At 50.6% G+C, this 13,705-nt stretch overlaps 1 protein-coding gene across 12 annotated transcripts in view; it reads right to left on the bottom strand.

Moving 5' to 3' along the window:
* The window catches only part of KCNMA1 (potassium calcium-activated channel subfamily M alpha 1), a 748,747-nt gene extending 735,319 nt beyond the window's left edge, over positions 1 to 13,428 (bottom strand). For 6 of the 12 annotated variants that reach the window (XM_043476446.1, XM_043476444.1, XM_043476449.1 and 3 more), the window contains exon 1: positions 12,730 to 13,228. In XM_043476446.1, coding sequence (XP_043332381.1) covers positions 12,730 to 13,068 — 339 coding nt within the window. In that variant the 5' untranslated portion in view covers positions 13,069 to 13,228. Of the gene's footprint in view, positions 1 to 11,745; positions 12,064 to 12,729 lie in introns of those variants that run through there. The other 6 variants (XM_043476447.1, XM_043476438.1, XM_043476440.1 and 3 more) reach the window with 4 other exon arrangements.
* Between the last annotated feature and the right edge of the window lie 277 nt (positions 13,429 to 13,705).

The following is a 13,705-nucleotide window of genomic DNA, read 5'->3' as shown; positions in this document are numbered from 1 at the left end:
AGTGGACTGTTTATAGTCTAGTCTATAATCTAAGTCCATGGGGTCGCAAAGAGTCGGACACGACTTGGCAACTGAACAATAGCAACAACTATAATCTAAGACTTTTTCAGCCTTTCCCCCACACCAGAAATTAAAACTAAAACTTCAATAACAGTGTGGCTATGTCATTTGAAGTAACAGCACAGTCACAAAAACCTATTTCTGAGACTCTTTTTTCTTTTAATGATAAGTTTGATGGTATTTCCAATGGGGCCTATGTCCCCAGACTGTAACTCTTAAATATGCCACCTCATCAAAATCAATATGGAAGTTCTGGGGACAGGTCCATCAAGTTTCACTCTGGGGATTCATAGAGAAACGAGATCTGCTCCCTGGACCCACTGCCTTGGGTAAGTTAATCTTGGGTTCTTTATCAGGTAAAAGTGATAACTCTGAAATCTGATTTAAGAAATGGCTGTCCATTAAAAAGAATGAAATAATGTCATTTGCAGCAACATAGATGGACATAGACAGTGTCCTACTGACTGAAGTAAGTCAGACAGAGATGCAGAAATACCATATGACATCTCTTATATGTGGAATATAAAAAGAAATGTTACAAATGAACTTACTTATAAAACAGAAAGAGACTCATAAACTTAGAAAATGAACTTATGGTGCCAGGCAGAAGGGATAGTTAGGGACTTTGGGAAGGTCATGTACACACTGCTATATTTAAAATGGATAACCAACAAAGACCTATTGTATAGCACATGGAACTCTGCTCAATGTTATGTGCGAGCCTAGATGGGAGGGAGGCTTGGGGAAGAAGGGATACATGTGTATGTACGGGTGAGTCCCTTCACTGTTCACCTAAAACTACCACAACATTGTTAATCGGCTATACTCCAATAAAAAATGTTTTTGGTATTAAAAAAATTTTTAATTAAAAAAAAATAGCTGTCTACTGAAATCTTTCTGAAATGAATCAGAATGCATGTTTCACACAAGAAAACTAGGGCCCAGAGACAATGACTTGCCTAAGATACCATAGCTACTTATATATCAAAATCAAAAATACACAAACTTCCCAGGTAGTCCAGTGGTTAAGACTCTGTGCTTCCAATGTAGGGGGCATGGGTTCCAGAACTAAGTTACCACATGTCTGAAGACGTAGGCAAAAAAATTAAAAATCCAGTGTCATTTAACTTCACACTCTATCAAATGAGACTTGATGGCAGAAAGAGGGTTGCTGGGTCCGTCCTTCTGCTCTCACTATGGGTACCATCAGAACCAAACAAGGCCAGCCAAGAAATTTCTCCTGGGACTGCCTGTTACCAGACCTTAGAGGAAAGATATCAGCTGCCCCAACGACAAACATGAGCACCACAGTGAAGAATGTGCTCAAAGATAATGATGACAAACTCCAGGAAGTGGGGTTTAGAGGGATTTTCTTCCTTTCTTAAGAAGTTTTATTAGTGGGAAAACAGACATAAACTTAACCATCTTAACCATTTTCAAGTGCACCATTTGGTAATATTAAAGTGAAGTTGCTCAGTCGTGTCCGACTTTTTGCAACCCCGTGGACTATAGCCTATCAGGCTCCTCCATCCACGGGATTTTCCAAGCAAGAGTACTGAAGCGGGTTGCCATTTCCTTCTCCAGGGGATCTTCCCGACCCAGGGATCGAACCCAGGTTTCCCACATTGTAGGCAGACACTTTACTATCTGAGCCACAAGGGAAGTCCTTTTGGTAATATTAAGTATATTCATATTACCATGCAGAACCTTTTCATCCTGCAAAGCTGAAATTCTATATCCATTAAACAACAACTCCCTCATCCCCCTACCCCCTGATAACCACCATTCTACTTCTGTCTTTAGGAATCTAGGTGCCTCACATAAGTAGAATCACACAGTATTTTTCCTTTCATGACTGGCTTATTTTACCTTGCATAATGTCCTTGAGGTGCATCCATGTTGTAGCACACGTCAGAATCTCCTTCTTTTTTCAAGCTGAATAACATTCCATTGCATGTACATACCACATTTTGTCTATCCATTTATCCATCTTTGGACATCTGGGTTGCTTCCACCTATCATGAATAACACTGGTATGAACAGAAATATGCAAATATCTTCTTTTAGATATGTGCCCAGCAGTGGAACTGCTAAGTCATATGGCAGTTGTATTTTCAATTTTTCTGAGGAACCACCATAAGTTTCCCATGGTAGCTGTATCATTCTGCATTCCCAGTGCACCATGGTTCCAGTTTCTCCACATCCTCACCAACACTTGCTGTTTTCCGGGCTTTTGACATAGTAGCCATTATGATGGGTATGAGGTATCCTTTTTTCTTTTAATGCCTCTCCGTCCTGCCTACATCTTCTACAATGAATATATATGTATTTAGGATTAAGGACAAAAGTATGAAACACAAACTGAAAAAGAAATCTTACAGGGAAGACAGGGTAGTACACGAACATTAAGAAATGGGTTTCTTGAAGACAGGCAAATTACTGACTTCTCTGATGGGCTCAGCTCAAGACACCGTTCCTGTATTCTTCAAAAATCTTACCACCTGGTCAGCTGTGGCTGCCACAATCTGCGGGAGAAATGGTCGTAATTCATGAGCGGTTAAATAAATGCCGCTAAGCACTGTGAGGAAAGCGCTCCCAGATGCACAAAGAAGACAAACAATGTATTAAGCGGTAGGCAGCTAATGTTGGTCATGAAAATCCCCGGCACTTGGATAAACCCTTTCATCTTCCAAATCTTTCCTCCAAGTCTCAGGGTCCTTATCTCTGAGCTCTCCATTTGCTAATCATTGTACATCTACTTTTTCCCCTTCCAGAGTCACAAAAAGTCTCCTTTCCAAAGTTAAGTAAAGAGAAAACAAGTTCAAACAGCATCCTCTCCCTAAGAAAAGAAGGCTGCTCCTGTGTAAACAGGTGCACAAAGAAGAAAAGCCCCCAGAAACCTTATAACCCCTGGCATCTGGATCACAGGGCCACACACACCTCACGTTAGCAGTTAATCAGAGGGAACTTCTCACTTGAAAAGCTAAACTCTTCCAGGAGGGAAAGCACGCTTTCCATTGGTCTTTATATCATTCTGCACACCTTGGGGGTGAGGCCACTTATCATGATTTATTCATTAAGACAAAGGTGAAGGGACTAAAAACAAAATCCACCCAATTACATATTTATCTAACCTCCACTTCCCAGAAGAGAAATTCTACTTTTCTTTGTGTGAGCATCTCCTGGCCCCCACTGCCCTCCTTCACCCTCCCCTCTTGCATGCTCTCTTTCTGCTCCGATTTGTTTCTGCTCAGCAAAATAAGGGGAATGACAGCAATGGCATAGAGAAGCCCAGAGGAGAAGAGATAAGATGAGCAGTTGGAGAGGAATAATCTTCAATTCTAGAAGCAGCTGTATTTAAATGTTCCAAAAAGAGGCTCAAGATCGCTGTCTGTTCTCCATCCTTTGGGAACAGCCAACACCTAGAAAGCAGAGTCCAACTCGTGCTTAACAAAGCATCCGCACTCCACATCTGGATTCCTGGCATCACCCCCGAATCACACCTGCTCTCAGCCAAGCCCAGCACTAAACTCTGAAAGAAGCTGAACTTTGGAAATGCCAGGCACGATCCAGTGACAAAGAGGTGACCTGATGGCTCAGGGACAGCCAAATCCTCACCCCAGCTTCCAATAAGATCCAACACGGGGACTTCCCTGGTGGTCTAGTGGTTAAAAATCTATATTGCAGTGCAAGGGACACCAGTTCAATCCCTGGTCCGGGAAGATTCCACATGCCGCAGAGAACTAAGTCCATGCCCCTCAACTACTGAGCCCACACTCTAGAGCCCAGGAGATGCAACTGCCCAAGCCTGCATGAGAAGCCTGCAAACAACAACGAAGAGTAGCACCCACTTGCCGCAACTAGGGAAAACCCACATGTAGCAACAAAGACCCACCACACGCCAAAATAAATAAATAAGTAAATAAATCTTGGCATGGGGAAACCTCACCACCTCTGGGGAAGAAGGACTAGAGAGAGTCATGAGAAAGAAGAAGAAGGTGGCCTGCATGGTAGCAACAAAAGTCAAGGGAATTTTACATCTCAAGGTCATTGCTGACACCTAAACCCACCCAGCCCTGGGCCTTTCTGGACTGGACTGAATCCAAAATCCATCACCTACCAAGACGTGTTCTGTATATCCCAGAAACACCCTAGAAGCAAAGAGGGGCTAGTGCAAGGAGAAAGACCTTTCCATTCAAAGGTGGGTTTGTGCCCCCCATGGAATGGTGACTTCAGAAGACCATGAACACCCCTGTCTCCTCTAGAGATGGGGCAGAGGGCTCCCAGCACTGGTGCTGAAGAGGAGGTAGGACCCCGGCCCCAAAGTACCTTTCTATACTTACAATGTCACAATCCCACATGCTTCTAAACTTGCAAGATCAAGCCCTTACTTGCTATCCACTAACCTGCAAACTTCAGTCCCTCTGCTCCTGGACTTGGCAGGAACCACTAGGGAAGAAAGGAAGTCAGGAAAAAAGAGAGCAGGAGAAAGGGGAGAAGGAAGGAACATGGAAGTTCCTATTAACTACCTTTGAAAGGCCCAGAGTCAACTGGATCTGGTCCCCTAGAAAAACCTAGTAGGGAGGGCAGTGAAGCAGCAGAAAGAATACAAAGTAAATTTCTCTTTTGGCCATGTGAAGAAGCATTAGTCACACAGGTAATGAGGTCTTATATGGAGATGATTCCGAGGCTCGGCTTGACGATGTTAAGTAGATCCATTCTGGACCCGGAGTGCCAATTACATTTCCAAACTGGCAATTAGACACAATGCCCCAAAGACAATCACCAAATAACGCCCCAAACAAAGCAAAGCCCATCTTCAGGCAGCCGTTGTCTTGAAGCTGTCCTTCCATCCCCTGCCTGACTCACACAGCTTAAGAACTAGTGCTCATCATGAACTAATTCTTGTTACCCACTGGTCAGGGGAGACCGGGGTGGCATGAAAACAAAATTCAGAAGTGACTCAAACATCATTTTGTCACTGAATCAAACCCATCTCTTTCACTCAGAGTTTCTCCATAGCTTCTAAGAAATTACCCTAAAGAGCAGCAAACTCTATTTGTACCTGTAACATTCCCACACAGCTCCCCTCACACCCACTCAAAAACCACTGTGGAAAGGACCCACCCAACATACATGTTTGCTTATATTTACTCGACTCTTCCTGCCCTCAGGTGGGTTTGCAGGCAACTCAGAGACCAGAAATGTGTGTACCCACGAGAAGATAACTGAATTCTTCCCTCCCCTCCATCAAACAGACTGGATCTTATTTTTCTTCTAGCACCTAGCTTGGTTCCTGGAACACAGGATGCACTTACTACGGAACAAAAGCAAAAACAATAATAATAATAACCGTAAGATTTATCTGAGGACTGGGACTTCCCTGGGGATCCAGTGGTTGGGGTTCCATGCTCCCAGGGCAGGGGATACAAGTTCAATCCCTGGTCAGGGAACTAAGATCCCACATGCCGTGCAGTGCAGCCAAATTTAAAAAAAAAATCATTTGAGGACCTACTATGTGCCAGGCATCATGCTAAGGCCTTCATTTAGCCTGAAGATGCTCAAGATACATGTCTATTCCAGGCTCTCCCCTTTGACAGTGGAACAACACAAAAAGCACATCTCCAGGAAAAAGTCCCTGACAGCACGAGCCGTGAAAAATCGGACAGCAGGGTGAGAAATGGAGCTACTTCCAACTGCCTCTGCTGGAATTCTGGAGAAGGACCCCTGGAGGGCGGCACAGCTCAGGGCCACCCATCTCTGCACACTCAGTGAGCAGGTCTTGAGCCCAACCCTCTCGCATTGCACCCTCTGTGAGAGGGTTTGGGGAGGCCCACCCGGGTCTCTATGGAAAATCGGGCTGCAGTTTTGCGGCCCGCCAACTTCAAACAGTCCGGAGAGGATGGCCAGCAGCTGGCTTCCCGGAGCTTCACCACAGAGCAGCCCCCGCTCCACCACGAGCCTCTAATTTTGCAAGAAAGTGGTTTGGCTGAGTTGCCATCCTGGACTTGGGAAAGTCTCACCCCTTGCAGCGGGACCCACTGGCACGAGGGGGAGCCTGTGGGCAACACCTGGACCACACCCCACACATCTGCAGGACGCTGCCCTGGCCACCATGACCCAAGCCCAAACCAAGGGCGCTGTGGGTTCCTTGGGAGCAGACATGCCGACAATCAGCTTTAGCAGCAAGGGTCCAGACTGAACTGCAGCAAGGCTGAGAGGCATGAGCCGAGTTTTCTCGACCTGGTTGTCCTGGCACAGTGAACCTTCCTCTTCTCATCCCTTCCCACTGCTGAGGAAATGGGGATTTCCATATTTTAAAATAGCTCTGTCTTCAGAGAGGGACTGCCCGGAGACTGAGGAAGGGACCGGATACTTGCTTCTCAAAGCGTGGTCTGCCCAGCACCTGTGTCTCATGAGAAATGCAGAGTCTCAGGCCCCACCCTGGACCTTCTGAATCAGAATCTGCATCCCACTAGTTCCCCAGGTGATTTGTGTACAAGTAAGATATGAGAAGCCCCAGGAGCTTAATACAGATTGATGCTCTCTCTGGCCTTTGGAGGAGCAGATCTGACACCCCAACTGCACAGCCCTGGAGCCTTCTCCCCAGAGTGCACACCCTGCCTCTGAGGCTGGGCACCCCGAGCGTCCTTCTCCGTGTGCCCAGGGTCAGCGTTCCACCTGATGCATTTCAGGGACTTCCCTGCTGGTCCAGTGGCTAAGACTCTGTGCTCCCCATGCAGGGCGCCTAGGAGCCATCTCTGGTCAGTAGATCTTAGCTGCAGCTAAGAGTTCACCTGCCACAGTGAACAGCGAAAGTCCCATGTGCTGCAACTAAGACCTCAAACAGCCAGGTAAAGAAATAAATTTTTTTTTTAAGAAAAGAAGCATTTAAGAAAAGGACAGTCTCTTGATCTGCTCCCTGCTATGCACAGAAAGGCTGTGGCAGGTCAGAGGTCCTGCGGGAGGCCAACCCTGCCTGACCCCCAAATAGGGCTTGCAGAGACCAGGGTTCCCCGCAAGGCTCCAGAAGCTGCAGCATCACGGCACCAACACGGCCCCTCTCGTGCAAACCACAGAGGCATCCCGACAGGTGCACCACAGCTCTGACGTCCCAGGAAGATGGTGTTGGCTGCTGTGATTCACAGGCTAGCACAGCCACTGCCACTGTGAGCAGGGACACCCCAGCTGCCCACATTGGGAAGGAGGTCCTGGCATTGTAATTCAATGCCAACCTGACTGCTTCGGCACCAGGCTCCGCTCGACATGGTCAGAGAGAGACCCAAAGCAAGAACTCCCTGTAGCAGCCACACAGAGGGATGTCCCCATCCAGGAAAGAAGGCCCTAGTGATCCTTGCCCTGGAAATCCTTTCTCCCCAAGGCCACACACTAGGGCAGCTCTTCAGGCCCCTGGGCACCAGGAAGCAGGGCCAGAACATGGTTCGCAGCCACTGGTGTCCTCCTAGGAAAAGCTATGAAGTGGGGTCCCCTAGAGTACCTATCCCAAGGGGCTGTGCTCTGCGACGATCCCTAGTATACAGATGAGGAGACTGAGGTACAAAGTGGCGAAGTCTTTGCCCAAGGTCACAGGCTGACTCTGGGGTGCTACCCAGTGACCCTGACACCTAGGCTGAGCTGCTCAAGGTGAGCATGGCCAAGGGCAGTTTACCCAATTCCTCTCCCGCGGAACTTCTCCCAACCTGTGATGTGACTCTCCAAGGGCCCGCAGCTATGCCCTGACTTTCAATTTTGTCTCACAAGGTAAATTCAAGGGCAAGTGCTCCACAGAACACACTGGGGGAAATACTGCTCTGGGGGCCATCAGGGCGAAGCTGGTCTGGGGAGAGGGCACCCCGGCGGGGAAACTGTCACAGCCTCAGGGGAACAGGTCTGTGATCACTGGGCTGGGGATAGCAGGGGTGGAATTCATCCTTTCTCAAGGGACATTAGACAGCCATGCACGGCCACCAAACTTTCTACTTGCGCTAGGCCTGCAGCTCCTGGAGCCGCACAATGCAAGGCTCATCCACTCTCTTCCCCACCATCAAAGCACTAGCCAAACTGCCAAGCTCCCCTCCACGTCCACATCCATGCCCACGGAGCCTTCCCAGGCCCCCCCTCCCTCACCTGCCAGACTTGGACCAGCCAAGAGTCACGAGCCCAAATCTCAGTGTGACCCCTAACTGGATGCTTGACCCAAGGACGATCGACTCCAGGGTCTCGAGGTCTCCTTTGGTTCAAAAGTTCTATTTGTTGTAGTCAGTGCCCTTCCAGAGTCAAAAGTTCAAGGACTCAAGGAGAAAATTTTAAACTCGCCACCTTGTAAAGCCCTGAGAGCTCCCATTGACAGGCCTGCCAAGTGACAGGCATTTCCTGGGTGGTATATACGCAGTACTGTCCCTCCATATAAGAAACCTACAAAGGAAGCATCATCACACTCTTCTTACAGGTGAAGACAAACAGCTGAACAGGGCTGCCAGCCACAGATGCCCAGGTAACAAGCGTGGGCTCCACGATTTGCACTCGGGTCTGTCTGACTGCAGTGTCTCTATGGAAGCGTGCATTTCCACAGGGAGAGCCAGGAACAAGGAGAAAAAGCTCTCAGGACAAGGAAGGTCACCTGCAGCTCCCTGGTGCCTGGGACCTGAGCGCTCTCCAAGGCCACCCTAAGTGATGCCATCAAAGCGGAGCATCTGAAGGTCGTCCAGTGCCGCCGATCTCCAGGATGAGATGAGGCACGGGGGCCAATCTGGAATCAAGAATTCTGAGGCTCTGAAGCTCCAGCCCTGATTGGATGCGCCAGGCCAGACCCTGGGTAATCACCGAGCCGTAATGGGATCTGATGTTTATATTAGTCACGAGCCTGACAGAGAAAACGTGTTGTTTTCTCAGACACAGCCATGGAGACAATACCTCCATAATTCATTACATGCAGACCAGACTTAATCGAACACAAACTTCTACAAGGAGGATGGCTTGAACGGAGAACAGGATGAGTCTATGTCTGGCCATGTGAGGCCCCTCCCAGCAAACCACACCACCATAGGAAACTGGCCTCAGTTTCCCCAGTCATTTAAAGAAAAGCAGCCTGTGGGCTGGAGGAAGAGCAGAAGGTGGAAATAAAGACACATAAGCACTCTGAAGCTGGAGAACTGCAAAATGTGTTCTGAGCTAGAGACTTTACCCATAGATCACCAACTCCTTCTACTGTCCTCCACTGAGTCCCAGGGCAGGAAGGGGCACTAGCACCCACAGAACCCAAGCCCATATTTCACACAGCAGGAAAGACACCAGAGAGACTAAAACCACTCCTTCAAGGTCACAACCTTATTGAGACTGCCAGAGCAGCTCCTTGTTCACTACAGTCTGCGGCTGACTTCGACCTGGAAACGTCACAGCCAAGTGAATGGAGGGCTCTGATGAAACCCATCAGAGAAAAAGACCATAATGTGAAAAGTACAGCAAAGAATATAGTACCGGAATGACTGTGCCCAAGTTCCAAACAGCGAGAAAATGGGATTCTTTTTTGTCTTTTGTTTCCTAAAGAAGTCCACGTGCCATTCTTTTCAGAACAGTGAAGTCATTCACGATTTGAGATTCAGAGGTCAGAGAGACTAAGGATGAGATGCCTCTTGATGTACACCCAGTTTCAGGTTCCTTTGATCAAAAAGGATAGTACAGTCCCAGAGGCCAAATGCTGTGATTCCAGAGCCCCGGCTGAAGCTTATTCCCCGAGAGTTTCAGATGTGAAAAAGACCCTAACTCCAGGTCAGACCATCTTGGGGCTAAATCAGGATAAGGGTGAACATATCTGAGGGCTGGTAGAATACTGAGGAAAAGCAGCCTTGGTTTGCTTGGAAAACCCAGCACTAAAATAATTATTCCAAACTGAAGCCAAATGCATTCTTTTGAACGGCATCTTGACAACTACTAAATACTTGGAAAGCAAAAAGAATGAAGGACAAAGAAAAAAAAAACAGAGACTGCAGTAAAAACACAGACCTCAAGGGTAGAAAGAAAGTTTATAAAGTTTATAAAAGGCCTAAGTAACTACTATTGGGCAAAATGAGATGGCTACACACACTTGTTTAATTGAGCAAATCAAGGGGCAGCGATTCTAGGCATGTTTTTAAAAAGGACTCTAAAGACACAAAAAGTAACCCTATCTCATTCTATACTGGCCTCACATCTTCCCTACCAACTGCAAGCAATCTCTTGTCCCAGGCTGATTCTTTGTAGACACTTCCGGTTATGTCAACTTGGCATGCATTGGAGCTCCAAAATATAGCTTGATATAAAGGGATTGTTCTTTTCTAATGATTGCTGCCAAAAAACTATTTTCTTGAGAAAACTTACAGAAGTTATGCTTGGTCATCATTTAGGAAAGAGACTCTTTACATGAAACATCCAATCAGCATTTCATCACAGGCACTGCGGTAGTACTGATGTACCTCCTAGAGTAAAAAGACTTCAGAAGCTGCGTTTAAAACCCCAGGATCACAAAAACACTGAAACTTATTTTCACTCACTGAAAAAAAAGTTCTCAGTATGATCAAGCCTGCCCAGTGCCTGAAAGATAAGGAGGTTGTTTAAAAGTTCACTAAAACCAGTCTAGAAAACATTTGAGATGCGTACGACTCTTCTCTTCCCCCCAAGGGTAGTCACAGAATCTCCGTAAAGGAAAAACATTCCCAGACTGAAGACTGCTGGGGAGGCAGAGAAGAGGGAACGTGTGAATAAGACGACTCTATGAATAAGCGTGGGTTTCCCAGGCGGCTCAGGGGTGAAGCATCTGCCTGCAATGCAGGAGACGCGGGTTCTACCCCCGGGTCCGGAAGACCCCTGGAGAAGGAAATGTCAACCCACTCCAGTATTCTTGCCTGGGAAATCCCATGGACAGAGGAGCCTGGCGGGCTACAGTCCATGGGGTCACCACAAGAGAGTCCAACAAAACTTAGCAACTAAAAACAACAACATGAACAGGCGCCGTCAGGAGGGCTAGGCAAGGGGCCAGGTCTAGGGGGGTCTCAGGGTTAGGATCTTGGGTAACCTGCTGGCTTCTCTGGAATGTGAGAGGTCTTCCACCTTGACAAGTAAGGAGAAACCGCTATGGCCAAGAAGGTAACTCCAGAGAAAACTGGCTGGCTAACATCTGGAGGTCTCAGAGAAGTAGGAGGAGGGATCGGATGATGGCTTTTCTTTTTCTCCCTTATTTCCAACACATCAGTATTTTCCAAAACACAAATGTGCTGCCACAAAACACAGCTGAGCCCCAGTACCCAACAGGATGTATAATTAATGAGCAGGAGAGAGAGAGCATCCTTCCACCCTCATATGTCACCCATAGCCCCTGTCTTAGCTACTCCCTCCCAGAAGCAATTAAGGAGGCTGCTACAAGTTGCTGTGCACTGTGGAAGTTTGAGGGGTCCTCGGACTAACTTTATTAGAAAAGACGTGAGCATTCCCGCTCACGTAGATCTGCTTCTACCTTGCACCATTCACTGTTCCTCTCCGATCCCCCCTCCCTCTGAAAACGCTAGCACTGGTTAGACCCCCTCGATTAAAAAGTGGTCTAAACAGAAAGCACCTCGGTCACTCTTTTTTTTTTTTTCCAGTTCTTTATTTTTTTATCCTGCAGTTTTCTATGAAAAGCTGCCCCCCGAACCTTCAGCCAGTGGAGGGGGGGGGGTGTGTGGAGAGAGGACATCTCTAGGGACACGACGCGACAGACCAGGCAGCCAGCCTAGCAACCGTGCATAAGGTGTAGCGAGCCTGGGTGCTGGTGGGCGTCTCTGCGCCAGGAATAGCCGACATCCAGCCACCTCAACAACGTCTGGGAGGAGGCTCGCGTGAGAACCGCGGCCTTGGCCGGCTCTTGATGGTCCACCCCCCGCTCCAGCGCCACGCTGTCGGTGGCATTTTCGCGGACCTAAAGGCGGTGGCCTGGGGGCGAGAACACAGATGCTGAAGAACTTGGAGCGGGGGTCAGTTCCAGGAGAATATCTAAGAGTCACAGAGGGAGGGGACGTCAGGCTTGCCACCTCGCTACATTCCTAAAAGTGGGATGCTACTCCCCAACTTTCTCTCGCCCCTCCAGGTGCCCCACGCCCTCTGGCCACATTCCTCCCTCGGGATTCCCTAGTTCCAAAAGATGTCCTCCCGTGCCTATAGGATTTTCCTTTTCTGAGTCCACGGACTCACCTCCCCAACAGGTTTCTAAAGTGCGGGTTGACGTGCTCCCCCTCGCCCACCCACAAGGAGCCCACCCGGGCAGGTGAGCCGCGCGGAAAGCGCACCCACGACCCCCAGCTTGTTCGGTGCCCGCCCGGTCGGCTCTCCCTAACTCCGCACCACCGGCCCCGAGCGGCGCGCGTCCCCCATCTCGGCCCCAGCCGCAGCCGCAAACAACCCTATAATAAATTAAGAGGTCGGGATGGGGCGTCCGCGTCCCGGAGCGCATCCGTTGGGGGCAACTCCTCACCCCCGGTGCGCCGGCCGCTGCCCCAGTCGGCGAGCGCCGGGAGAGCGGAGGGAAGGGAAGACGGCGAGGGGCAGGCAGGCAAGGATGGAGGGAGGCACGGCGCGCTGAGGAGCGAGGAGGTGGGCTGCAGGGGACGCCGAGAAGCGGCGGGGCTGGCGCAGTGGGGAGGCGCCCGGTGCGCGCGTTACCTTCGTTTTGCCCCCGCAGTGGCAGCAAACGGTCCACAGGTACTTGAGCGTCCTCCAGAGCAAGATGATGAAGAGGCCGCCGAAGAAAGTCACCATGGAGGAGGCCAGGAAAGCCCACCACATGCGTTGGCCCCGGCTGTCGCACGGCACCTCCATGGTCACCGGGATGATGAGCGCATCCATCTTGGGCTCGTGGACCGAGGACGAGGAGGAAGAGGAGGAGGAGGAAGAAGAGGAGGAGGAGGACGCGTCTAGGCTGAGATGGTTCGCGTGGATATTGCTGCTCATTCTAAGACTGCTGCCTCCGCCGCCGCCGCCGCCGCCGCCACCATTTGCCATAGCTAGCAACGGGCAGCCGGCGCAGGGGCGCGGGGGAGCGCCTCCCGCCGCCGGCACCACCCCGAACACCCATCAACAGCCATATTGCTGCTACTGCTGCCGCCGCGGAGCGCGAGAAGGGGGCGGGGAGGCGCCTGGGCTCGGGGCGCTGTGCGCGACCTGGCGGGGTGCGCGGAGATATATACAGCGGGCCGCCGCCGCCCGCCCTCCCTCCCCCCGGCCGCCCGCCCGTCCGGGGGGGAGGGGGACGGAGCGCGCGGGCAGATCCCCTCCCAGGCCCGCGCCCCGCTCGTCCCGGGCTGCGCCGGCCCCAAGCGCCGAGAGCGAGGGGGCGCCGCGGGCCGCCGGCGCCCGGGGTCTGCGCCGCCCCCGGGCCCGCCCCGGCTCTGCGCGCCGGCCCGGGTGCCCTCGGCTCCGCGCCGCGCCGCCCGCCGTGCGCCACGCGTGTGCGCCGCGCTCCGGCCCGGGACCCCTCCCCGCACGCCGCCCGGGCAGCTGGCCCGCCGCTCTGGGCTTATTAGGCGGCAACTCGTTAATAATGTCTCATCAGCCCCCTCCCGGGTACCCCGGCGCCAGCCCCTCCTCTCCCGGCTGCGCTCGGCTGTCTCTCTCCGCCCCGGTGTGCGTCGGGCCGCGG

Source organism: Cervus canadensis, chromosome 8 (assembly GCF_019320065.1).
Source record: "Cervus canadensis isolate Bull #8, Minnesota chromosome 8, ASM1932006v1, whole genome shotgun sequence".
Classification (NCBI taxonomy): Eukaryota; Metazoa; Chordata; class Mammalia; order Artiodactyla; family Cervidae; genus Cervus; species Cervus canadensis.
Note: the sequence above shows the minus strand (reverse complement) of the source record. Positions and strands in the feature narration are given on the sequence as shown.